General features: G+C 36.6%; 2 protein-coding genes across 2 annotated transcripts; one reads left to right on the top strand and one right to left on the bottom strand.

Annotated features, from left to right (window-relative positions):
- Positions 1 to 3,629: 3,629 nt before the first annotated feature.
- Positions 3,630 to 4,412, top strand: LOC112185395 (RNA polymerase II C-terminal domain phosphatase-like 4). The gene has a single exon (XM_024323636.2). The coding sequence runs from the start codon at positions 3,630 to 3,632 to the stop codon at positions 4,410 to 4,412; it is 783 nt and encodes a 260-aa protein (XP_024179404.1).
- Positions 4,413 to 8,098: 3,686 nt separating this feature from the next.
- On the bottom strand, positions 8,099 to 12,494 carry LOC112189948 (protein APEM9). Its single transcript, XM_024329347.2, has 5 exons — positions 11,966 to 12,494; positions 11,672 to 11,749; positions 10,744 to 11,029; positions 9,477 to 9,805; positions 8,099 to 8,522 (listed from the first exon to the last, which is right to left on the bottom strand). The coding sequence occupies exons 1-5, from the start codon at positions 12,307 to 12,309 to the stop codon at positions 8,393 to 8,395; spliced, it is 1,167 nt and encodes a 388-aa protein (XP_024185115.1). The 5' UTR covers positions 12,310 to 12,494; the 3' UTR covers positions 8,099 to 8,392.
- Positions 12,495 to 27,915: the final 15,421 nt, after the last annotated feature.

Here is a 27,915-nt window from a genome sequence, read left to right as displayed (position 1 = left end):
TGATTACACCCTAAAACATGGAATGTTTTTTGGGTGATGATGATGGTGGATTAGTGTGAGAAATGATGGAGAAAACATGATGATTACACCCTAAAATATGGAATGTTTTTGGGTGATGATGGTGGTGGATTAGTGTGAGAAATGATGGAGAAAACATGATGATTACACCCTAAAACATGGAATGTTTTTGGGTGATGATGATGATGGATTTCCTACTCATTTACTTCAATTTTATCTCCACCGAAAGTTTAGATTCTGCCCAAGACTTCTTCATAACAAATATTCCCCCATGAATGTAGATTACTGTGGTAAAATTTCAGAATGTATTGCCATGTGGTTGGGCCGGAAATGCTGCTAGACCTCTTACAGGTCCAGTTTTCCAGTTTTGCTTCTGTAGAAAATTGGGCTGATTGTTTGAAGGCCTTCCACTCATAGTTTGCTCTGGCACTCTTCATAAGAAATGATCCTTAGGCTTTCTAGAATGAATCTGGAAAGTTTCAACTCATTTGAAGTTCGGATGGTTAGTCTGCCACTCCTCATTTCTTGTCTAGCTCGCTTTCTCATTGGCTCAATTTCTCCAAGACACGCTTTCTCAGGCCAAAATGCTCATTTTAGGGCCAAACAGCTCATTTCATCATCATCTACTCCAATGTACCTAAAAAATAGAAATTGAGTTAAAAATCGATTCGTTAAGGAATTAACTAAGCAAAATGTGAGGAATTAACTATTAAAATACCGCATTAAAATGCTCCTATCAATTACCAACAAGCTTAAAACTAATAATGGGCCTCATGCATTTCTGTTACCTTCCATACCACACCCGTTCTTGCAAGCCCCAAATGAGTGAATGTGGCTGGGGTCCACATGCGTGGCATGATAATTGGTCCGTATAATTTGCTTATTGGGCTTGATAAATGAATTGGGCCTGATAGCTTTATTTTTGGGCATCAACAGCGTTATAGGCCATGGCCCCAGCTAGGATGCGTGGGAGGCCCGTGGGTTCGGAGGATACTTTGGCACATTCCAATCCTTTGATCATCAAGACTCAAAATCCGTCTCATGAGAACCTGATTATGGTTATCGTTGGGGGATGCATCAACATCATAACCTATTTCTGAGAATATAGAGCTCTTTGAAAATTACACTAGTATACATGAGACGTGGGATATAAACTCCATCATAATTGTTGATGTAGTTGCGCATTTCATTGCGCATGAGTTTGTTGAGACCGATGATATCAAACCACAATCCGTTGATGAATGAATGCCAACGCAGAGAAATTTGGCCTAAATGGAAAGATGTGATCCAGGTTAAGTTGGATTCTCTAACGAAGATGAAGGTTTTTGAGCCAGTGATGCCAACACTTCCTGACATAAAACCTATTGACTAATGGGTCTTCTTTAGAAAGCGTGATGAGAAAAAGAGATGGCAATCTAGCCTTATAGCGCAAGGCTTCTCACAAAACGCCCTGGAATCGACTAGGATGAGACATATTCTCTCGTAATGGATGACATTGCACTCCACTACCCTGTCAATTTGGTAGTTTCTAAATAACTAAACATGCAGCTTACAAATGTAGTCACTATGTATCTAGCTCTATGGGGATCTAGATACAGAATATGCATGAAGGTTCATGGTGAACTTCATTTATCCAAGTCAAGTGGCTCTAGACCACGGAGCGCGTTTTACAAAGAGGTTGAAACGCTCACTAAAGTGACTATTTGATTGGGAATGGATATGTCCACGCGTTTTCATAACAAGTTTCGGGTTCTATCGCAATTCATGTTAGACATGATCTTCATTGGAAGCCCTTAAAGAGTTGAGGGAAAATAGCTGAACACTTGAAATCCGAGTTTGAGATGAAGGATTTTGGGAGAACACGATTATACCTCAGTTTGGAACTTGAGCATCGTGTTGATAGATGCTTAGGCATTTTGACAAGGTCAAAGTCTTCAAGCACCTCTATGATCGTCCGTAGTCTTGATTCTGACAATGATCATCTTCGTCCGAAGGATGATGACAAAGATGTGCTAGACGCAAAAGTGTCGTACTTAAGTATAATAGGCGCATTATTGTACTTAGCTCAATGCACAAGACCGGACATCTCATATGTTGTGAACTTGTTAGCTAGATATAGCTTTGCGCCAACGCGACATCATTGGAGTGGTGTAAGAGATATCTTTCGGTACTTGAGATGTACGATTGATATGGGCTTGTTCTATCCCTACAGAGATATGATGGATTCGGACCCATCACACACCAGGAACGCCGCCAACACTGGCATGAGTCCACTATCCCCGTCCCAAAACAACATGTGTTTTGGAAGGTTTTGCTGATATTGCGTATCTCTTTGAGCCACACAAATGTCATTCCCAAACTGGTTAAGTATTCACCATGGGTAAAGACCGTGATATCTTGGAGGTCTATAGAATAGACCCTAGTCGTTATATCTTCGAACAATGCAGAGATTATCGCTCTTCACAATGTGGTTTGTGAATGTATATGGATTGGATCCATAATTACGCATGTTCAAACAATTGTGATTTGAAGTCTACCACAGATGAGCCTACGAGCATTTAGGATAATGCTGCTTATTTTGAAGAAATGAAGCAAGGCTACATCAAAAGTGACAACCTAAGGATAAACGGAAACAACAGACTCTCCTCAAGAACAAAGCGAACTAGGTTCGATCTAAAGACAGTATGGCAGACTTGCTCACTAAGTCATTGCCTAAATTCCACTTTCGAGAAAAATGTTGGTAGCATCGTTTGCGGAAGATATCCAAACTCCCATGACCGTTATCATCAGAGGGAGATGTCTACATGTATGGTCTCGAAACATGAAGGTGTTGTGCTCCTTTTTCCCTTTGACCGAGGTTATTTTTGTCACACTGGGTTTTTGTTACTCGGCAAGGTTTTTTAACGAGGCAACTAGAGAAACACCGCGTTTGGGCGACACAAGGGGGAGTGTTTAAGTAAATCCGAATTGTATCTAGCCCAAACTCTAGGTTACTTGACCTAGTGGTAATAAAGTTTTAATTAGAGATAATCTCAGAGAATATTTTAGCGATATCCATTGTTTGTATGATTACCTTTCCTTGTACGATTCAGATTCTATGCATTATAATCTTCTATATAAAGAGACCCCTATTATCAATGAAAACACACAACAATTTTCCCTCAAATATTGATTCCCTAAAACATGTAGAGAATTAAATTCGAAATAGGTCATGATTTTTGGACTTAAAAGTAATCAAAGAGTTTTTTTACACAGCTAAAGCGGTAAACAAATAAACAAAATCTCCACAATCAGGTTTAATAAAATAAAAATAAAAAATAAAACCACGTCAGTTTAATCCTCATTTTCCTAAAATTTCAATATTTTTGAAGAAAAAAAAAATACGACTTTTTTTTTTTACGCTTTTTGTATAAAACACGCTACAGTTACGATATTTGTATCAAAACGCGTATAACGCGTATTCAACCGCGTATATGCTACTCCCTTATAGCCGTTAGCTCTCTCTCTCTCTCCTAAATCAACTGTGCTTTCCCCTTCTGTCTCGCTCTCTTAGGGTTTCAATTCCTAAATCAATTTTACCCCCATTTGAATTCAGGAGCGACTAGCCAGAGATGGCAACTCTGTCTCAACCAACGTTGTTTCAGGAGAAGGAAAATCTTGATCTCAATGGTAATCTCTCATTTCCTTCTTCTTTTCATGTTTCAAATTGTTCTCCTTACCCTAATTTTGCCAGAGCACTGAGTGTCAATTCCAACTCCAGAAAGCTCCACTTGGTTCTTGATCTTGATCACACACTCCTCCACACCACCCAACTCTGTAATCTGACACCTGAAGAAGACTATCTCAAGATCGGAACCCATCCTCATCGAGATGTTTTCGTGCTTGAAACTGTGATCACTAAGCTCAGGCCCTTTGTCTGGAGATTCTTGGATGAAGCCAGCAAGATGTTTGAGCTGTATATATACACAAAGGGTAACCGGTACTATGCGGGTCTAATGGCTGCCCTGCTTGATCCTAGGAAGGAGTATTTCACTTCCGTTTCTAGAGTCATATCGTGCGAGGATCACGGAATCTTGGGGAGATATAAGAGCCTGGATGCTGTGGTTGGCTGCAATTATTCTAATGTTTTGATCCTTGATGACACAGAAGAGGCATGGACAAAGGAAAGCCGGGACAATCTAATCGTTGTCGAGAAGTATTGTTTCTTTAGGCACAAAATGGGCCTAGTTAAATGCAAGTCTTATGCTGAGTTAAAGACTGATGAATGTGGATATCTGGCAGCACTTCTTGAAGTTCTTAAGGTAATCAACCGTATCTTCTGTGATGAACTAGCCAGAAATCCTTCTGGTGTGGATGTGAGGGATGTGTTAGAACTGTTTCGAAACAATTGTTGAAGGTTGTTAGGCATCCTGGAAACAGTTTCTTGACCAAATCAAGCCGGTGATCTGCCTAAGATGGCGGACTGTGCATTTTTTGTTATGTGTTAGGCATCTTGGAAGAACTTGAGACTGCTTGAAAAGAGGAAAAGAATATCCCATTCCATTTTCTGCTAAATGCCACTTCATTCATTGAGGATCAATGCAAACTGACCATGGCTTTAACTTTTCCGGCCAGAATAATTCGTCAAGAGGTTAGTGACCATGTATGGTTTTGTTCTGTTGCTATCTAGTCACAAACTATGTTTCATGCATATCATTTCGTAATGTTCATTTGATATGTTCTGTAAAGTTCATTTTGGAAATAATTGGTAATAGGTTTACTACTAAGGTTTACTTGTTTGACAACTACCTCTTGGTTGAAAATTTAGCTTTTCATACAACTAGCATTTTTACCATATAGAGAAAAAAAAAATCAATACCTCCCAAGACATGCTGTTCAAGTATGGTTGAAGGAGGAAAAGCATATGAAGCCAAGGACAAAATTAGTCTGAAGGGTTCTAATATAATATGGTTCTTTCATGAACTCCCATGTTTTTCCTACTTATGTTGTAAGCTTCAAGGCCTTTCCTTTCTGGAAGGATTATCCAACATCTACACAGGGAGCGCTTCTACTAGTGCATTTATTTAGTACTAATGCTATTGCTGCTTTTAGAGAATGACAGCTACTCAAATAGTTGATGTTCCTCTGCTGTTGACCATGCTCACAAGGCTCTTACCTCCTTCACAAATGGCCATTCTTGTCAAATTGCTTAACGATTACAGGGCAAAGAAAAGTAGCCAACAAAAGCTGAATCCAATAGTGAGACTTGTCGTTGGTGAAAAGGTTTTGCCTTCAGAAACAAATTGATGTCATCAACTACTCATACTGCTACTGACTTGAAGCTTCGAAATTCCTCAGGACGAGAGTGTTAAGCTACTGCTCTGATGCTTACCAAATGCCTCAACAAATTCAAGGAAAATAAGATAACCCCACCCCAGCTGGTCTGAAGGTGAGACTGATAGTTGGTTCGATTGTGCAAAGTCCTTTGATTTCAGTAATCAAATCTTTCTGGAGAAAGCAGAAGCAAGACCAAGCCACGGGGTGATGATTCAAATTCTTTGTTCAACAGCTTCCCTTTGGAGATATATAGTTATCATTTAGTTAGACTCCAATAGTTTATTTCCAGGTTAACAAACTGTAAAGACAAATTTTTTTAGTGCACTTGATTACATCCCCTGATGTAATATGCGTACATTATTTTGCTCGATATGCTTTAGTTGTAATGCTATTGTTGTGTGGGAATAATAATATTTGTGGGTTCAATGTTTGCAGTCCTTTCACTTGTGAATGAATTCGCTTTTACTATTAGTGGTTTGTTGATATCTTCGTTTATGCATTCAATTCGACTTGAAGTTCCTTAGCATAGTAGTGATGGGAAAGACATGGAAACAATGCCTCTCAAGTATCCTCGGATGCCCAAGTAGAAAAATGCAAGACGATAGAGAGGGGGGTATTTTGGAGATACAGTATTTGATCAAACATCAATTAATTTGAGAATGAAATGGGAGTAGGATCTTAAAAATCTGTTATTGTTTGATCAAGTATTGGTTATCTGTAAATGCTCAGGGGTGATCATGGTCATCTCCTTAGTAATCACTGTCGTTAATCTGATGTTAGGCAAGGTTCTGCAAAAGTACATCTCCTAGATTTGGTTGATGCAGTTTATAACTTATATCGATCTGACATGATCGATGTGCAGTCTCCAGTTGATACTTGATGCCTATTTAGTCTTTCTCGCGTGATTAATCTGGAGTTAGATAATGTTAAGTCCACTTTATTCTAACAATCTCCCACTTGGACTAACATTGTCTATTTGCTGAACAGTTGAACCAATAACTTGAATTAAACAACAACTGGAGTGTGCACTTGAAACATGTAAAAACTCAGATCTCATTCAGCTCGGTCAAACACAGAAACTAATGCAGAATTTAGAACCAACTAAGTTTGAAACAAACACATTGGTTAAAAACCACTAACATTAGCTACTGAGTTCACATAAGCTTTAAGTGAAAACAAGAGGGCTATATGGCTAGTAAATCTACCTGTAATGCCATTTTTCTCATAGTCCATCAGAATGATTTTGATAAAACAAAATCTTGTCAAAATCTTAACAACAACCTCTAAACGCCAGTGAACCTGAAGTTGTTTTTCTGTAACTGAAAATCTATGCAAGCATAGCAGTTCACTTGATAACACACAATACTCAAAATGAAATAATCAAAACAAAATTTTCAGAATAGCCACAACATCAATGAATAAACAAATAACTTTCTGAAATACCTCAACTTTATTTATAACTTGCAAATGCAAAATACAAATATTAGAAAATTCAAAACTGAATTGGAACTGTTACACAAGAATAAAAATTCAAAAATCAATCTAAACTCCCACTGAACTCAAGCTCTTAAACCAGACAATACTCCCATATTTTCCGTATGTCTCTTAAAATTTGCAACTGACAAAGCCTTGGTGAATGGATCTGCAAGTTGGGATTCTGTGTCAATGTTTAAAACAATAACTTCACCATGCTTTACTCTCTCTCTCTCTCACTGTAATATTTCAATGCTTGGAGTTATTTGACCTCATACTGTTCTTGCCAAAAAATACTGCAGCTTGATTATCACAATAAATCTTAAGTGCATCTGATACAATTGAGCTTAACACTTTGGTCTGCATTAAAAAATTCTTAATCCATAATCCTTCACACATTCCTTCATAAATAGCTATGAATTCAGCCTGCATAGTGGAGGTAGAGACCAGTGACTGTTTCATGGTTTTCCATGCCACAGCCCCTCCTGCAAGCATGAACACATAACCAGATGTGAACTTCTTTTAATCTGGATAATTTCCTGCAAAATCTAAATCAGTGTAGCCTACTAATTCCAGTTGCTTCACTTGCCTATATACCAACATGTGTGATTTGGTCCTCTGTAAGTATCTAAGTACCTTTTTTCCTGCAGTCCAATGTTCTTGAGTAGGATTTGATTGAAATCTAGACAAAATTCCAACTGCAAAAGCTAAATCAAGTCTTGTATAGACCTGTGCATACATGAGGCTGCCTATTAGTCTAGCATAAGGTTTGCTATCCATAGGATATGCAATGACTATGAAATAGCCTACATAATTAATAAGAATGTGGCACAAGGTAAGCGTGAAAATCAAGCATATAGAAGCGTTGTTGCGGGGTTTGCGACGCCACCTCTCTGTTTCCTGCTTGTTATAATGTTTTTTTTTTTTTTGGTTACAAGCTTGTTATAATGTTTTGAAGATGCATGGAGTACCCTCTTTGGCTCTTTCTCTGTCCGTAGCAGACTAGCAGTGACAACTGTTACTATAGTATGTGAGTGATAGGCTACTGTTGTGTCCCGATAGACCTTAGGTTTCCCAACTTGGTTATTGTTCTTCTTTATTGGGATTACATTTTCGATTTAGCGATGAACGAGTTAAGTCTGATGCTCACGGGTTGTTCACTAAGGTTAACCCTTGTTGGTTAAACCGGGTATGCTACTCACTGCAGTGCACTACATCCTATTTTACGAGGTGAGGCAGCCCAGACGGTTGGGTTTCACATGCCTGTAGTTTGCCGAGACTCCAAATAATTATTCATTATCTCACAGATTTTTGAGGGAGTGTTGGTCTACTATTAATCAGGATATCATTTATTCAATCATCTGCAGTCCATACACGGATTGTTTGGTGATTCCCCAATACCATGTGAGGAAAAGAAAATAGACAATTGAACTGAGGTAAGGGGTTAAATGCAACATCTGAAATTATAAACCAAGGTAAAAGAGCACAAGCAGTGCGCATTTGATTCGTACTATGTCTGCTGTTTGGTGATGACTGCAGGAGGATTTCTTAGAACCTGCACTATAAGTATCCCCAACGGAGAATATCACTGGCCTGCCCTTGCTGCAGCACCCAGAGGTTGAACAGCAGCTAGAGGGTTCACCTGGTATGAAAATGCAAGCTGCCACAAGTCTACTAGAGCATTTTTCATTGACAAGGCTTGTCTCTGAACAATCCTGCAAAAGAAAATCTATGAGAGATGTTGTGGAAATGACGTAACGTACCCAATACATAAAGGAAACATGAGGAAAGGTGAATAACAAAAAAATGGAGAAGCAACATATTCTCAGTAAACAATTGATGGTTCAGTCAATAATATAGAAAGTCACCCAACCAAAACACCCTTCTAAATCTACATTGTGGCAATATAGAATTATTCGAGTCTATAGACCATGAATTCATTTATATGAACAATGTGCTCCACTTTGGACATGCTATGCATTACGAACGCCCACCTCATGCCATGCATTGTTATCTTTGTAAGTTTCTTTCAAATATATCTCATGTCTATTAACTCTGCACTCTATCTAAAATAAATGAAGACGTCTTTCCAAAGTTCCAAATAGACATGAGATATATTGTTGTCTTTAGGAGAAAGCAGTCCAAGCAAGGCCTTACAACCAGAGATCAACACATCTCCAGTATTATTCTGTAGCATTCAATTCTTTAAAATCTGTCATGTGAATCATCATTATCTCCATCTAACAGACTGATAAAGTGTTTCATTGTTGGTCGCATATAGAATGTCAACCAAAAGTCTTGTACAGCTCAGAGGTCTTTTCTAGTCAACTTGCATAAGTGAAAGTTGCAGTCAATTGGTCCTCATTGACCTTAACTTCACAAATTCTAACATCTGAAACTTAAAAGTGAACATTGCTTTTTCACAATTTGCTCAATTATCCACGCAATCAGTGGCCAGGTCATTCTAATTGGTAACTCAGAGCAGCAAGAAAACAAAAGACGCTGATTATATGAAGATCCCGAATCATGTTCATCACACATATCCATTTTGCCGAAATTAGCAAGGTTATGTAAATACTTTGAAGATGGATATGAGGAAAACAGAATCGATATTTTACCATAAGTGTTGAATGCATACATATCAAATATGGAAGAGAGATATCTCTCACCTCTTTAAGGTAGCTCGTTTTCTCTGCAAAACATAAGATATGAGCAGAATCAAGCAGCCCAGGGCAATCTTTCCATTAGATATTACCAACCGAGTATTCCCAAACTTCAGAGTAATGGTACGGAACCACCAGAGGCATGGTTCTAATCTTTTCGACAACTTTAAAACTGCTTGTTTCTTAGCAGTATCTCCATTTAGAGGATATTTCACTTTTGGGCATCCCTCAGGTGAAGGATCTTCATAGTTATCCACCAGCAAAGATGAGAAGGATCCTTGTGATGCGTTGGTGGCTTTAATTGAATGTAGTGAGTGTAATCTTCTCAGAAGTACCTATAAGAAGACACGGATAAATTTAACATGGTTTCAACTCTTTTAATCTATCAATTTGATCAATGTAACATACCATTCTGAGTTAAATTTACTCAACTCAGTATTAGGTTAACAATGCAAGAAAAGGACATTGTCATCTGACTCATCTCACAACTTCTTGGATAAGTGAGTGAGCCCAACTTGTTCACATTAAGGAGTGTATGACTCACCATACAGGAGGCAGAAAGATAGTACTCCCATAAATAAAGAAAATACAAAACATTTAGAGTTTCCACTTCTAATAATTCACAACTATATGCTCCTTTGCAATGAGGAAATTTTTAAAATAAAAAAAAGAATACTGGAACTTCCACGCATGTTACCATCAGAGAAGTTATGTGGAAAATCAAATAGATGACAGATTAATATTCAACAAATAGAGTGTGTGCAGAATTTCTGTGGCCTAGCAACTCGACAATCCAGTAAGGTAGGAAGCATCCATTTCAAGTTGGTATCATAAAGCATTCTTAAATAACAGCAAAAAGTTTCCTAAATAACAGCAAGCGCAACATATATACGAAGCATAAAAGCTCAATCTCATCATGGAAACCAAGACTGAAGCTCAATCAGAAAAATATTTCATGTGTTTTGTCTTAAAACCATTTTAGCAGGCAGAAACAAAGGATCCTTGTTTTGTCTTAAACCATTCCCATTTGCACTTGCTGAGAATCAGCAGGCCAAGAAAGTGCAGATGTAGATAAGAGAGATTGCTGAGTGGAATGGCATTATATAGGAAGCTTCACTACACAGTTATAAAATAATTTAAACCCATGGTGAAATTTTTCACAAAGAAAGGAAAATTTGCTTACATGTAACTAATTATAGTGTATATCCAATATGACCACCTAAATCAATTCTCGTGGTGCTGTCTCCAACATAAGATGCATGTATATGTTTACCTGTCTTCCGTCCTCAGGTATTTTAGCATTCTCGACCCAAGAGGTAGCAAGGTCAACATCATTCAAAATGGTTCCCAACACATTCAAAGTATACACCTCAACTACTTCAAGATACTTATCAATACCCAAAACAAAATGCCCATCATGTCTTTTTGTATAATCTGCATTGTATTCTTTACCAACAAGAACATAACATTTTCCATCCACAAAACTCCAACCGCTAAGGAACACTTCCAGAAATTCTTGAATACCAAGAGAATGCCCTTCTGAAATATAAAAGCAAGCCCTGACAAACAAAATGAGATAGAAAAATAAAAATGAAGTTTTTCCACTGATGCTTTTAGCGAAACTCTTATGTGCATACAAGATATATAAACTATCGTGTGAACAAGGGATCCACTTTCCTAACTCAAACCAAAAGCTACGTTAACCAAACTTCTCTATATTTGGTGCTCCTTTACATTGGATGGAAATACGAAGATTCCTTGAGACTTTTAACTTTTTCCACCTTCCTATACATTGAGCGTATATCTACTAGAAACTTTTTTTGTTCGATGCTCCAAAAGCAGGACAGATAGAAGAACGAACAAAACAATGCAAAACCCCATTCAATCAAAAAGTAGTGGAGTTATTTCAGATTCATTTTTCCCAATTCCCTCTTTTGAAAAGAAAAGAAACGATCCAATGAGGACTTTAAGGGCCAACACACACTTCTGAATAGATCCAATGAGCTGTAATAAACACTACCCTAAATATGTCACGTTAATTCCGTCAATAGTTATCTAACTCCTTAAACATTAATTTTACAATTGATATGAACTGTCGGACATTTAAAATTAAGCAATATCCTAAAAACATATGAAACACTTATCAAAGAAAGAGTCTTGGCTAAAAAATAGAGTAACTGGAGCAAGAGATAAAAGAGTACCCAGTAAGAAGAACTTGAACAGGGATAGCAGGAATGGAGGCAAATAGTAGTTTGAGCTCATTCAGAATCTCCGGTGTCCTGCAAACCCAAATTTAGGTCACATCCATGACCGAAACGGATTACCAGGACAAGTTGATGTAGATAAATAATCAGTAAATAGTATACACACTGTTGAACTGCATATGAAGCCTTCCATCATAGTAAAGATTTATTTCGAGATGATTGCAGAGGCATATGATATGATGAATATAACAAAAAAAAAAATACCGAGTAAATAGAAAAGTGAGACTACACCTTCCAAGTTGTTTTAGAGATTGCACAAGCACCATTCCAGCCGACTCCAACATGTCATACAGGTCATCATCATCATCATCATCCTCGTTATGTTGAGAAAGACGTTTCAGAATAGAGGAAGCTAATGAGGCAGCCTCCTCGTACATGGAGCAGACAAGGTAGGTCTCGGAATTCTCAATTTGCTGCCAGGTTACTGGGTCGGGGCCTCCGGAACCCATCTCGACTTGTGAACCGGATTGAAGCTGTTCAGTTGGATAGGAGGAGGACTGAGAATTGATAAGAGGTACCTCGGATGAAGACGACGATGACCCATTGCTTTGCCTCTCTGCTGCCTCCCTCTTCATTCTTCACTTCCACAAATTTCAATAACCGCTCTTGAAACACAGTAAAACCATCTTCTTCTCCTTTTTTTTTTTAAGGATTTGGAACTCGGCCTAGCTGGGCGTAGGGTGGGTTCAGTTCATTTCGATTCGGTTTTGAGCCAAAATTGAGAACTGAATGGAACTGAACTAGAATTTCAGTTCGATTCGGTTTAATTTTATATTTTTCAGAGTTTAAAACTAAAAATCGAATCAGACCAGTCAGTTCGGTTTAGTTCGGTTCAATTTTGATTTTTTTTTTTAAATAAAAATTATTTAATACTGATGTTTTTTTTTAGGCCTGTTTGAGAGTTAGTTCTTTTTCTATTTTTTTTTTAGAACAGTTCTTTTTCTATCTGAAAGGGCCTTTTAGGCCCCTTTGCTCACCAATCCACTTACAAAAATTACTTTGAAAACTAGGAATTTAGAAATCAAGGCCATTGGAGCCTTTTTGATGTGGAGAGAAGAAAAAAATAAATACATTATCTAGAAATATATCTTCTAAACAACTGCAGATGGAATATAAGTTTTGATAATTGGTTCTTGTTGCCTGCAAAGTGAGACAGAAAAATGCTTCAGCTCAAAGACATTTGACAAAAAGGAAGTTGATACCTGACATGCATTAAGAGCTATAATAGCTTGGTACAAAATTGCTTCTTAAAAACCCAAAACACAAATAATTAAGGGAGGTCAAATTTGCACACCCAAATTACAAAGCACACACCCCCTCATTTTTTTAATAATGTTTCATGTCACAATTTTTTGCACTTCCTAAAACACCCTCAAAGTCAGATTTTTTCTTTTTCTTTTTCTTTTTCTCTTTGGGTCTTTTCTTCTCTCTTTCTTTCTTTTTTTGCACTTCCTAAAACACTCTCAAAGTCAGATTTTTTTCTTTTTGGATCTTTTCTTCTCTCTTTCTTTCTTTCTCTATTTCTTTTTGGGTCTTTTCTTCTCTCTTTCTTTCTTTCTCCCCCTCTCTCTTCCAGACCACGACCAAAACTCTCACTTTTCTTTCTTTCTTCTCCAAACAACTGCAGACTCTCTTGTCCATTGAAACTTTACCAATCTCAACCCTTTGTCTTTCTAGATATTCAATTGGTTATGTTCCATGTAACCTATGTTACTGTTAATGTGTGTGTTTGTCTTCAATCAAATGATAAATGTATGCAAAGATGCATTGCTGAAGCAACATCCATTGATGACTTTAAAAGATACATAGCTCAAATCCTAAACTTTTTCTACCAATTACATAGCTCAAATCCCCTAGTAATACGTCATCTACAAAACTCTCTAATGCTGTGAGAGATACAAAAAGAACGTAGTCCAAGCCATGCTGCACAAATAGCTTCCAGAACACAAAAAACTTCCAAAGCAAGTCCCCGAATAAATTTCTTCCTCTCTGGACAAAGAAGCAAAATGTAGACAAAGAAAGCATAATTGAGACAACAATCCAATCAATACAAACCACCAATTACCACATCACAAGATGATCAATGTTAAGTACATAGTTTATTCTATGTCAGTAAAATAGGACCAATAACACTAAAATAGGAGTCAAGCATATAACCTCAATACCCAACTTATCTAGTAAGCATCACATGCTGCAGATTGGAGGAAAATTCTGGTATTCAGTGATAATATCTTATAAAAACTCTTAACTAATCAAAAACTCTTACTGTTGCATTACTTCTCTTTCATCTCCACTCCTCCATAGGCACAAATTGTTCTTTTGCAGATTTAGTATTATTCATTTGTGCTCTTCTCTTTTAAATAACACAAGGTATAGTTGACTCATTCATTACTTATTGATACTGTTGTTTTGTCTACCAAGGTTTGGACTGGCATCTACCTAATTCCCACCTCCACTCCAAAGTCCATTAGCACAATTGATATTAGAAGTTTCTTGTGCTGTTAAGGATTGACGCAAAAATGGTTACCATGAAAAATGGCTAGGATGCAGAACCGGTTCTTAGAGGGGTTGAGTAGAAGTCTTTAGAAGCATATGTGTTTGGATGAGTCCATTTTTCTAATTTATCTGTTGGTAAAGACTTTTTTAATGTTATATGTTAGCTTTACTGATTTGGGGGTTACTGACACCACTCAAGAATGAGGGGCTAATCCAGCAAACAAAGTGACTCACGTAATTCAGAATGCATAACAAAAAACAGGAAGTTAGCAATCAATTCATAATTCCTTAAAATGCATAACAAAAAAAATCAAAATGCATCAACCAAAAAAAGAAAGAAAATAAACAAAAAATTATGACTAACCCAAAAGAAGCTGAAAGCTTTATCTCATTGTGTTCCTAGAGTGGTAGACTTACTAATTGATGGACACTTGTTACGATAATGGCCAATATTACCGCAGCCACTACATTTTCGAGGTGCCTTCTCCACTATCTCTGTAAACACGGGAATCTGAAATCAAACAAAATGCAGACACGTGTACAAAAATAATAATTTTATTAATTTAAGTGTTGGTTACAATATTTGGCAATCCTCTTATTCTATCTCCGACGATGAATTTTACTCAAGGGCTTGATGCTTGATCTTGAGTTGTACGATGGTCACGAGTGTCGACACGTGACGAATGTTTTGACTTGAGGTTGGTGAGGAACCGGTTATTTGGCAGCTTGAGGGTTCTTCACATGTTATTGGGAGACTTCAGAAATTTTGAGAGTATTTCCTTCTCTTGATTTGAGAAGGGGTATTTATAGTGTCGGCATCTCTCTCGATTTGGAATGACTTGATGACACGTAATTAATTGCATTTCATTAATAGCATAATCAAATCAATCAGTTTCAATTAACCGATTTAATCACGGCCATTAAGGAATTAGCCAAACAATTTGATGGCTGATTTTAATTGTATTTCATTAATAACATAATCAAATCAATCAGCTTTAATTAACTAATTTAATCACGACTATTAAGGAATTAGCCAATTAATTTGATGGCTGATTTTCGTCTTGATTATCAATTTAAATAAATTGACATCTAATCAGTAAACAAAATTTAATGCTTAATTTGACTCGGAATCAATTGCTTTATTTTGATTGATTCACTTTAATATAAGCTGATTAAGTTGGAACAACTTTATTTATTGTTGTCAGGCCTTTCGTATGCCGCCACGTGTCATTCTCATAATCTGTTTGATGTTGCTGACTCACAAGCCACGTGCATATTTTGTGGGACCCACATGCCGACTAAATTTGTTCGATTATAATTTCAAGTGTTGACCAAATTATTTAATGAATTTTATTTTCATTAAATTTTTGGTGTCTACAATCTCAAATTATGAAGGTTCCCGCTTTGTAGGGCTAGTTTTCTTTCTTTTATTTGATCCTACCGGACGACCTTTGTGAGGTTGAAGAGTGAGTTTAAAAATAAAGGACAAGAGGCACCAAGAATCTGAGAAAGTTGCCTCATAGTATTTTCTTTTTGCATAAGAGGCTCTTTTTCATACTTCTCTTTAACCTCAGATTAAAGCCTACTGAATGGATCTTCATGATCTAAGCTTGAATGATGATCATTAGTAAATGATATTGTGTCAATCCTCCATTGCTTGTGAATCTGATTCAAAAGCAGCACTTCAATATTCAACTCCTTGATCATGTGCACACATGGAAGACCCATGGTTTTGGAAAACTAGCCCTTGCATTGAGATGAATAGTCTTTGGTATTTGTCAACAAATATTGCTTTTATTAATCACCTCTTTAAAGAAAGGGATTTAAAGCTTTTGAGGAACACAAATCTTTTCACTTGTAAGTTCAGTTCTAATTTCTTGAAACTGATTTTGAATAGCAAGACAAATATTTTCCTTCACTTCACGGAGACCACCAGTAGAAACTTGAAGATATTTCTTTAAGGTTCCATGTGCACCTTCTACTGTAGAAGCTAGTAACATTATTACCAAAGTGTGAAGTCTATCCCATCCATGCAAATACAAACCTCTCTTTTCCATGGAAGCCAAGTATTGCCAATGTAAGTCAGAACGGAAGCATAGTCTTTATACTCAATTTGAAAATGGTTCCAAGCTTCATTAACGTTGGCACATCCCAAGACTTTACAAAGATACTCCAAGAAGATTTAAACCAACTCAATCTGCATCTTTCATAAACTGACCCTTACAATGTGCAAGGATATTTTTTTCAATATGCCATAAGCATAAAAGATTAGTAGTCATCGGAAACACAACTTGTATTGCTTTCATTAATGCCAACTCCCTATTAGTTACAATTGCCAATGGATAATTACCATATCCCAACAACTTACTAAACATTTCAAGAGGCCAATGATAATATTGTTGTTGCTCTTTTAGCACGAAAACAAAACACGAATAGAATGATGTGTTGAAGCTCGACACTCCTACAATCTCAAGTAATGGCATCTTATACTTATTTGTCTTATAAGTACAATCCATTACAAAGACATTACAGTAGCTTTTAGTCAACTCAATGGAAGTGGGATGATCAAAGAAAAGATAAGTCAAATGACTAGAGTAATCATATTTGACATTATGAGAAAAATTATCAGCACCAAGCTCATCTAATAATGATTGAATAATCGAACGCCCACCTAGACTCTCCCTCCAAAACTGAGCTGTCTTGCTATATATATTTCTGGAAACAGCTAAAAGATCGAGATTACTTTGTCCAAACGAAGAGAGAATTTGACGTGGTTCTATGTCAGCCCTACTCATTTGTTCAACTTGTAAGGCTTCCTCTTTAGTAAACCGACGACAATATGGATGTCCAGCCATGTCATTGGAAGGCTCATAGTTATGTAACAAGCTACTTATCTCGACCTTCCACAACCCTTCAGTTGTCCTTCTTCCTAGAATTTTGAAAGGGCAGTCAATCCGACGAGAAGCTGAATTCTTTTTCTTCTCCTCAATTGTGGAGTAGGTTCGATAACAACCACCTCTATCACAACCAATAGCCACATATCTATTGCTTTTAGATATGTTGATTACCATAACATACCTTTGCAGCAACCCAATATTACGAATAGCACTGACAAGGTCTTCTCGATTTTCAAAAAATTTCATCGATAATGAGAGGAATTCATCAGGAACATCAATCACAGAGAGCCTTCAAGTAAATCAAAGAAAAACAAAATAATTAGCTCTAAACATAATAAAAGTGATAGCACATAATGCTTACCATTGACAATGGGGACTTCAGTGATACTAGACGGGTGATTTGATTGTAAGTCTTCTTCCATATCATCTGAAGACATAAAAATTTACAACCCATCATCTTCTTCCATTGTACACAGCAGCTGTTGGGCATAAAAGCAACCTAATTTTTTCAATTTAACCTAATTCAAAAGCTATCGAAAAGCAATAAAGACTCCAAATTTCTCAATTTATCAGCAAACATATTACCCACAAATCATAAAGAAAAAAACTTGTGCAATTTGATATGAGCTAGAGGATAATGAATAGTAACAATGATGGAATTGCATAAGAGAAAAGAAAAATTAAACATGAAATTAGAGTAGATATTGTCACACCCCAAATCCGAGACCAATATTATATTGAAATATGGTACCCGAATTCGTGATGTGGGTTGTTTCAAATAAAACTTTCTCAAAGAATTAAAGTAAGAGAATTTGTAAATAAGTCTGAATAGTACTTTTATTAGGAATTGAAATTATTATTTTTACAATACTGAAGTTGAACAAAAATATATTACATTATTTTTCTTGAAATAGTAGTAGAAAATAAAACATTCATTTATTTAGAGAATCACCCCACTTTCCCCAAGCGTCTACTCGTTACCTGAAAACAAGAAGGTGTAGCATCATGAGCAACACAAGTCCAGTAAGTACACATCTTACATTCTTATATTAATGTGTCTTATAAGAAATCGAAACTGAACAACCAATTAAAATGTACCAACAACCATTTATATGTTCATACAAATTCTTAAATATGTATATATATACACACAATACATACACACACATATATACAAATATATTCATTCGTGTGAATGGTTTGGTAATAAATCACATAGTCACATCTTCTTATCAAACCAACAAATATTGTAGTATTAATATGTGAAATAACATTAAAGCAATACATGATTGATTCTCTTTTTACTCACACCATCACATATTAAAAATATATCATAGACGGATATTTGATCAAAATAATATAAGTACACTTCTCTTTTTAGTGAATTTTCGGATTAACTGGTAACAAATCATAAATCCACGTGTTAGGGTCCGACGTACTATACCCAAAACACGGGAAAACCAGGTTGACTGGTATCAAATCATAAATCCACGTACTAGGGACCGACGTACTATTCCCAAAGTACGGGTAACCGCAGCATACTGATAGGCGCATTTTAATGTGATATTTTAAATGTTAATTCCTCACATTTTGCTTAGTTATTCCTTAACGAATCGATTTTTAACTTAATTTCTAATTTTAGGTACATTGGAGTAGATGAAGAAGAAATGAGTGTTACATCCATAATTACCTAGAAATGATGGAGAAGAATGAAAATGCACTAAAAAGTCAACCTTGAATATTTTCTTACTCCGGCTAGGAGAATCAGAGCCAAGCAAGGAAGAAGGAGCGGCCACCTGACCAAATGAACTTGAAATGAGCTGAAACTCTCCAGATCCATTCTAGACATCCAAATGATCATTTCTTATGAAGAGTTCCAGAGAAAAATATGAGTGGAAGGCCTTCAAACAATCAGCCCAATTTTCTACAGAAGTAAAACCGGAAAACTGGACCTGTAAGAGGTCCAGCAGCATTTCCGGCCCAACCACATGGAATAAAGCTCTGAAAATTTGTCAGGATGATCTACACGCATAGTGGAACATTTTTTATGAAGAAGTCGAAGGCTCATTCTGAAGTTTTGATGGAGAAATAATTGAAGGAATAAAGGGGAAGAAACTGACCTGAAAACAGCTCAACACCACATATTCATGTTTCCCACCCATATGAAGAAAGCATTTCTTTTTCCTTGGATACATTTTTTCTACTCTAAAACATCATCATCACTTCCACATTTCTTCACCTTCATGCTTTGCTTTCATCATTACCTCATCTTTTACATATTTTACAAACCACTTTCATACTCCACTTTCATTATTTTTCTTCATCTCATCATTTCACTCTTCTTTTTCTTCCCTATTTAAACACATTCTCCTCTCACTCTCAATCACACATTCCTTCATCCATTTCATCTTCTTGTCTCACCATTTCCTTTCCATTTTCCTAAACCAATTCCTTCATCCATTCCATCTTCTTTGTCTCTCCATTTCCTTTCCATTTTCTCTCCATCCTCTAGTGCATTCAACGTTTCAAGCAAGGGAGAAGAAGAAGAAGAAGGAGCCGTGAGCATCATCATCCATCCTCCACCTTGAAGCTTGCTTTCGAGATTCAAGAATCCATAACGTTTCATCCTTCATCCCCATCTCCATCTCACGGTGTAATTCAACCTCTTTCTTTGTAATCTTGCTTAGTTTCGTGAGAATTGTTTTTAGTTAACATTTATGTTTGAACAAGGTTTATATTCTGAAATTTTATGATTGAATAAAGAATTTCGATTCTTATGTTGTGATTCCAAAGTTGCTTATGTGTGATTGTTCGATTGAATTTGCTTGATAGAAAACTTTTATATGTTTATCTTATTTGGGTCGACACTTATAGGATTTGCATGTAATTGGTGCTAGGTTTAAGAACATGAAATCGACTTTTCGTTTTGTGTAAACTTGAATCAAAGTAGTAAAGGTTTTGGACAAAAATCGAATTCAATTGAAGAGGATTGCAATTAGGTGAACTTATTCATACTAAGTTGTACACTTGAGTTGATAGCCTTTCTCTATGTGTAATGCATTAAACATGTCATGATTGACTAGCTTTCTAGGGTTTGATTGCATGTTTAATAGGATTAATCTAGGTGCTTTCGCTTAGATTAATTAGCATTGAAAAGTAAAATATGGGAAATCGTTTGCTTTCGAATGTTTCACATGATCAACTCCTTTCACATGACTTGGAAGAACAATGTAGGGTTAATTCGAATTCAATGATAAACTTGGGTTTAATCTTTGTTTCTTATGTTTCATTCTTGTACATGTGTTTTTATATTTTCTTTATCTTAATTTTCAATTCTATAATTCTTAACCCCCCCTTCCTTTTTATTTTGTTACTTGTATATATTTCTATTCTTTACTTTATTTTTGTAAATAATACTTTATTATTTTAATTCTTTATTTGTTTATTCAATTGTATATATTTATTCTTTATTTTATTTTTGTAAATAATACTTTTCTTTATTTGTTACACAATTACAGGTGTACCCTCAATCCCCGGAATAGAACGATCCCTACTTACTTATACTACTAACGATATTTCAGGGTTAAATTGCGCGCTTGCTTTGAGCGCGTCAATTTTTGGCGCCGTTGCCGGGGATTGAAAAATCACTTGTTAAATTGTGTCATTTATTGTATATATTTGTTGTATATAAATTGTTTAAAACTTAGTTTAAATATTATTTATATTATTGAACACGAATTTTAATTGTAGGTTGTAAATTGAGAGGAATAGGTGAAGTCTCTTTTGTTAATATTGGCCTAAACCCCTTATTGGTACCTAGCTCAGGTCCCTTAAGGTTGAGGGCGGCCTTTATTAACACTTGTTGAACTGTCTTCACACTTATGAACTTTTTCATCTTAGTAAGTATAGCCTATGTGGAATGGTGTCTAGGAAGGGGACAACGTTCATGACGGGTTTTTGAATCCAGAAGTGCTTGCAAATGGGCCTAAACCACTATGTGGGAGTAGCTCATGCCAAAATGGATTTTTCCTCTCGTGTTCGTCCTCCCCCACCTGGCCATTTCAGTAAGGTTGCCCAAACGATTTGAAAGGGAGTTTGTGTCTAGGCGACTATACTTGGGCCGCACGTCCACTTGATTTACCGCTTGGAATTTGATTCGATATCAATAATGTTTATAATAAAAGAAATACTTGTGAATACTCTATACGTGTAAATTATTTTGTTGTTTCACACTTTAAACTTGTAAAAATACTTTTCACGTTTTATACTCACTTGAGTACTTAACTTGTGTCTTATGTACAATATACTTGTTAATTATACTTGTAGTTTGTAATTAATAGTTATACTTGTTTTTATTTTGTATTTCTTTGTTAATTATAGTTACTAACTTTATTTGATGTAGGTACTGTCTGGCTGCAAGACGTAAAATACAAGCGCTACTTGGGAGGCAACCCAATTCAGAATATAATCAGATTTGCTTTCTCTTTCCCTATTTCTTTTTATTTTTCAATTTTTCTCTATTGTTTTTATTTTAGGATTTGTTTTCGTAAATGTCTTCTATCTATGCTTACTTATTTCATTGCATGCTTTTAATTGATTACATTGAAGATAATGCAATATTTAAGTGTGGGGGAAGAGATTTATATTTTTTGTCTTTCATTTTGAGTCCAATATATATTTATATTTGTCTTTTATTTTTGAGTCCTTTATATAAAAAAAAAAAAATTAAAAAAAAAAAAAAAAAAAAAAAAACTGCATTCATTCAGTCTTATTAAATTAAGCTATTTACAAAAAAAAAAAAATAATAATAATAATACTCTATACTAAGCCATGTCTGCATCTCTGTAGGAGTTGAGGCTGAGCTCAAGGGAAAGGTGAGAGCCACAGCCATAGCCGCTACCTCCCTCGGAAGTAGTCTTCATGTTGCCAAAGATGTCCTCACCATGCATGGGGAATAGTGGAAGGGTTTCAATCTCCTGGTGATATTCTCCTCGTTGTTCCATGATCGATCCATCAACACCAGAGCCGACACGTAACCCAAAATTTAGATCAATGGATCTGTCAGTACTAGTAGAACCAGTGGAACCAAAGTTCAGATCAATGGACCTACCATCATCAGTAGAACTAGTGGATCCAAAATTGAGATCGAGAGAGCCACCAACCCGAACGTTCCGAAATTCCTTCAACTTCTGCCTCTCACGAGCCTTGAGGTTCTGGAACCAAAAGAAGACGTTCTTGTCCTCGATCTGCCCATACTGTTTCAGATGAAGGCCGATCTCTTGAATCTGCTCTGGAGTTGGGTACTTAAAACCCTTATCATAGTAAAGGCCCTTGAGGATTCTTAGTTGAGGCGGTGTGGGAGCCCACCGGTTATTAGTCCCGGCTGCTTGGTTGCTTCCTCCCTCCTCGGTTGGTTGCTGGGCTTGTAATTCCATTTGTTGCTGGGTTTGTAACTCCATTAGTTGCAGAGTTCGTGGTTCCATGTTGATGAAGAAAGAATTTGAGTTTCGAAAGAAAGGCTGAAGGGTTGAGAGAGAAAGGCTGGAACTCGGAAGAATTTTCTTTTGGAGTGAACAGTCGCTCAGAATGCACCTATTTATAGAACGAGTGAGCATATCTCCACCATTGGATCGACGATCTCTGAGATTAAATCTACGCGTTGGATTAAAGTCACCCGAAAACACGGAAAAGCTGTTGACGCGTGGAGGACACGAGGAGCTGTGACAGACAAGCTATAGCCGAAAGCATGCCATAAATCCAGGAAAAGAAAGGACACGTGGGGGAACCAAACGAATCTCGAGGAGCTGTGACAGACAAGCTACAGCCGAAAGCAGGTCTAATTGCCATAAATCAAGGAAAAGAAAGGAATATTTACGCGTGGGGGAGTTTTTCATGTGCATACGTGTTTCTTGGGCCGTGAACTGTCATAACTCTTCTCCTTCCCGGAGAAGCTTTGTTAAAACCGTGTGTTTGTTGAGATTTCTACCCTATTTTGTGCTTCATATATACATCCTTTTTTGTCTCCTCCAGATTTTACTAAGGTTTTTCTAAGCGTGCAGTCTCAAATTCCTTCTACTTCCTCATGGCTAGAACCAAGGTAACCCCTCGCAGGGGCGTCAATCAACGCCATGTTCTCTCTTTGGAGGAAGAAGGTCGTCAAGCGGCCACTAGAGCTGGGCTTACTCGTCCATGGGACCGTCGTCCTATCCGTGAGCGTACCCGCAGTCCCCCTCCTCTGCCTCGTCGCTCTCCCAGACTGCATCCCGGAGAGTCTTCTTCCTCACCAGCTGCTCGTGCTCCTCTGCCTGTGGCCACCCTGGAAAGCTTGTCGGATTCTATTGATGATTTGCGCTCCTCTCTCCGCGATGGTATTATGGTGACAGATTGGAGAGTCAATTGCATGATCGATTACATCTCTGAGATGAACTGCTCTTTGATCCGCTGTCACACTGCAATAAACAAGCTTGCTCAGGAAGTCAATAACTTGCAGAGTTATCCTCCTGGGTTTCCTCGCAAGGACGCTACTGCATCACAACATGAGGACCCGCCTCCGAAGGCTGAAACCAGCAAGAGGGCTGCCACTCGCCAGCATACCGCTCCTCCAAAGGAGTAAATGGAGGTACAAGTCTAGGCTGAAAGACTTTAAACATTAAGCGCTGCATGGGAGGCAACCCATTTCAACCGTATCTGTGGAGGAGCCATCAAACGCAGATTTGCTTTCTTGAACTCTTCCTTCTATTTTATTTTCATGAATTTTAAGTTGTTTTTGGTTTCGTTGTGTTAACTTTCTCTTCTATGCTTGATTTATGCTTTGCATGATTTATATTTGTTTATACATTGAGGACAATGCATGAATTAAGTATGGGGGAAGGATTATTGCTTTATTGTGTTAGCATATAAAAAAAAAAAATGTTTATAACAAAAGAAAATGTTGTGATACACTAAGGTATATTGGATTAAACATAGTCTTGAAAAAGGGTAGCTGTTTCAGTCCCATTGCACATCGAGACTCCCTGTTCCCGTACCTAAGTGTTGAAATTAAATTAAATTGTAAAAAAAAAAAAAAAATTGTTGGTTTTAGAGTGTTTTTGTGTTTTTGAATCTTAAGATGCTCCTAATGTCTAGGATGAACATGTCTCCGAATTCATGGCTGAAGGTTTTCACAATCAAAATAGGACTTAATTGAATTCTGTGGTTAATCGACATTGTGATGCTTGTATGAAGATTTGAGATAGGATTGTAACTTGGTTCATTAAGCATGCTAGGATTAAGTCTGATTCATTTGACCCAAGTGAGCTGTTGAGCTAAAATACTTTCTTTTTGAGTGCTTACTAATAATTTCAGAATTTCATGGCTGTATTTGCAAAACCTCATCTTTCTTTGAAAATCCAATGATCATGTGCCATAGATTTTAATGGACTAGAGAGTACTAGAACTCGGCTGTTGTGACTGTCAAAACTTGTATGCCATAATATGCACTGATCCTGGATAGGATAGAAGGCATTAGGGTAACCACCATAGCCAAACAAGCATGTGTCCCCAATTGTGCCCGTCGTGGGACTCCTTAGAATGAACCCCTTTGAGCCTACGTTGAAAACCTTTGTTTCATCACCCTCACTACCCTACCATGAGCTTAGTACAGGATATCTCTACCCTTGTCTTAAGGACTTAGTAGAGCATGACATAGTATGTAGGGGTGACGATGAAAGACAAGTGTGGGGTGGGGAAAATCCAAGAAGAAAAAAGAAAAAAGAAAAAATTTTGCCTTGAAAAAAAAAAAAAAAAAAAAAGCGGCAAAAGAGAAGAAAAATTGAAAAGAAAACTCTTGGGAAAATGTTGAAGTGTGGTTTTGGACTTGCAAATTTGTAGAAGGCTCAAAATTGAAAAATATGCCTTTGTCCATTCCCATGTTGGTTAGAGTGAAGGTTTGGCCCAAAACAATGATATTTGGTCTACAAAAATGATGACATAAGGTGGTCCTTATATGCTCTGCTAGGTCCTTAGGATTTTTTGTATCCTTAATCTTCATTTCGAAAACCCTAGCTTAGCCCTATTACAACCTGTTTTAAGTGCTGACTTGATCCTTGAGATGGGCAGTCTTTGGTTAGTGGAGTCAGTTACGCAGTCGAGCTTATGGTTTAGGTCCATTTGTGCACTTAGTCATTTCATGAGGTCTTTAAAAATTCTTCACAAAATGTGTTTATTGATGAAATATGCAAGCTGTTTGTTGCCTTACAATTTGTTCTCTTGCATATACTTGAGTGTGAAGCTTTTAAGCATAGCCATTTCTGAGAGAAAAATCGAGAGTATGCCCTGTGAGTTTGGATTGGACTTGTTCGAAACATGTTATCATTCACTGTATAACTTAAGTTCTCCATATCTTACTTAGTCATACGAATATCACAGGTTTATTAACCATGGAATTATCTTTGGGATTTTGATTAAGTGTTTAACGTAAAAGCCATGAGTTTGGAGTCTCTGAGACAACAGTTAGGAGCAATAGAGTCATTTACTTGCTTTTTGTCAAGTCTTTGTTCTGTTTTGGATTTTTTTTTTTGTTTTGTTTTGCTAAGGGACTAGCAAAAGCTAAGTGTGGGGGAATTTGATAGGCGCATTTTAATGTGATATTTTAAATGTTAATTCCTCACATTTTGCTTAGTTATTCCTTAACGAATCGATTTTTAACTTAATTTCTAATTTTAGGTACATTGGAGTAGATGAAGAAGAAATGAGTGTTACATCCATAATTACCTAGAAATGATGGAGAAGAATGAAAATGCACTAAAAAGTCAACCTTGAATATTTTCTTACTCCGGCTAGGAGAATCAGAGCCAAGCAAGGAAGAAGGAGCGGCCACCTGACCAAATGAACTTGAAATGAGCTGAAACTCTCCAGATCCATTCTAGACATCCAAATGATCATTTCTTATGAAGAGTTCCAGAGAAAAATATGAGTGGAAGGCCTTCAAACAATCAGCCCAATTTTCTACAGAAGTAAAACCGGAAAACTGGACCTGTAAGAGGTCCAGCAGCATTTCCGGCCCAACCACATGGAATAAAGCTCTGAAAATTTGTCAGGATGATCTACACGCATAGTGGAACATTTTTTATGAAGAAGTCGAAGGCTCATTCTGAAGTTTTGATGGAGAAATAATTGAAGGAATAAAGGGGAAGAAACTGACCTGAAAACAGCTCAACACCACATATTCATGTTTCCCACCCATATGAAGAAAGCATTTCTTTTTCCTTGGATACATTTTTTCTACTCTAAAACATCATCATCACTTCCACATTTCTTCACCTTCATGCTTTGCTTTCATCATTACCTCATCTTTTACATATTTTACAAACCACTTTCATACTCCACTTTCATTATTTTTCTTCATCTCATCATTTCACTCTTCTTTTCTTCCCTATTTAAACACATTCTCCTCTCACTCTCAATCACACATTCCTTCATCCATTTCATCTTCTTGTCTCACCATTTCCTTTCCATTTTCCTAAACCAATTCCTTCATCCATTCCATCTTCTTTGTCTCTCCATTTCCTTTCCATTTTCTCTCCATCCTCTAGTGCATTCAACGTTTCAAGCAAGGGAGAAGAAGAAGAAGAAGGAGCCGTGAGCATCATCATCCATCCTCCACCTTGAAGCTTGCTTTCGAGATTCAAGAATCCATAACGTTTCATCCTTCATCCCCATCTCCATCTCACGGTGTAATTCAACCTCTTTCTTTGTAATCTTGCTTAGTTTCGTGAGAATTGTTTTTAGTTAACATTTATGTTTGAACAAGGTTTATATTCTGAAATTTTATGATTGAATAAAGAATTTCGATTCTTATGTTGTGATTCCAAAGTTGCTTATGTGTGATTGTTCGATTGAATTTGCTTGATAGAAAACTTTTATATGTTTATCTTATTTGGGTCGACACTTATAGGATTTGCATGTAATTGGTGCTAGGTTTAAGAACATGAAATCGACTTTTCGTTTTGTGTAAACTTGAATCAAAGTAGTAAAGGTTTTGGACAAAAATCGAATTCAATTGAAGAGGATTGCAATTAGGTGAACTTATTCATACTAAGTTGTACACTTGAGTTGATAGCCTTTCTCTATGTGTAATGCATTAAACATGTCATGATTGACTAGCTTTCTAGGGTTTGATTGCATGTTTAATAGGATTAATCTAGGTGCTTTCGCTTAGATTAATTAGCATTGAAAAGTAAAATATGGGAAATCGTTTGCTTTCGAATGTTTCACATGATCAACTCCTTTCACATGACTTGGAAGAACAATGTAGGGTTAATTCGAATTCAATGATAAACTTGGGTTTAATCTTTGTTTCTTATGTTTCATTCTTGTACATGTGTTTTTATATTTTCTTTATCTTAATTTTCAATTCTATAATTCTTAACCCCCCTTCCTTTTTATTTTGTTACTTGTATATATTTCTATTCTTTACTTTATTTTTGTAAATAATACTTTATTATTTTAATTCTTTATTTGTTTATTCAATTGTATATATTTATTCTTTATTTTATTTTTGTAAATAATACTTTTCTTTATTTGTTACACAATTACAGGTGTACCCTCAATCCCCGGAATAGAACGATCCCTACTTACTTATACTACTAACGATATTTCAGGGTTAAATTGCGCGCTTGCTTTGAGCGCGTCACATACCAAAGACACAACTAAGACATGTATACTCAAAGTAAGCACCCTTCCTAAGAGTATAATAGTGCACTATCTGAAGGGACTAGGGCCCACAACTTAATGTCATCATAACATCAA

This window comes from Rosa chinensis, chromosome 2, assembly GCF_002994745.2.
Source record: "Rosa chinensis cultivar Old Blush chromosome 2, RchiOBHm-V2, whole genome shotgun sequence".
NCBI lineage: Eukaryota > Viridiplantae > Streptophyta > Magnoliopsida > Rosales > Rosaceae > Rosa > Rosa chinensis.
This window is presented reverse-complemented; position numbering and strand designations above follow the sequence as displayed.

Bases quoted from the DNA above. Each gene is read 5' to 3' on its own strand.
- LOC112185395 (XM_024323636.2), top strand. From the start codon at position 3,630: ATGGCAACTCTGTCTCAACCAACGTTGTTTCAGGAGAAGGAAAATCTT.
- LOC112189948 (XM_024329347.2), bottom strand. From the start codon at position 12,309: ATGAAGAGGGAGGCAGCAGAGAGGCAAAGCAATGGGTCATCGTCGTCT. The intron at 11,750-11,965 runs GTGTAGTCTCAC...TTGGGTTTGCAG, and splicing joins TCTCTAAAACAACTTGGAAG to GACACCGGAGATTCTGAATG. The intron at 9,806-10,743 runs GTAAACATATAC...GTCTTCTTATAG, and splicing joins TACCTGAGGACGGAAGACAG to GTACTTCTGAGAAGATTACA.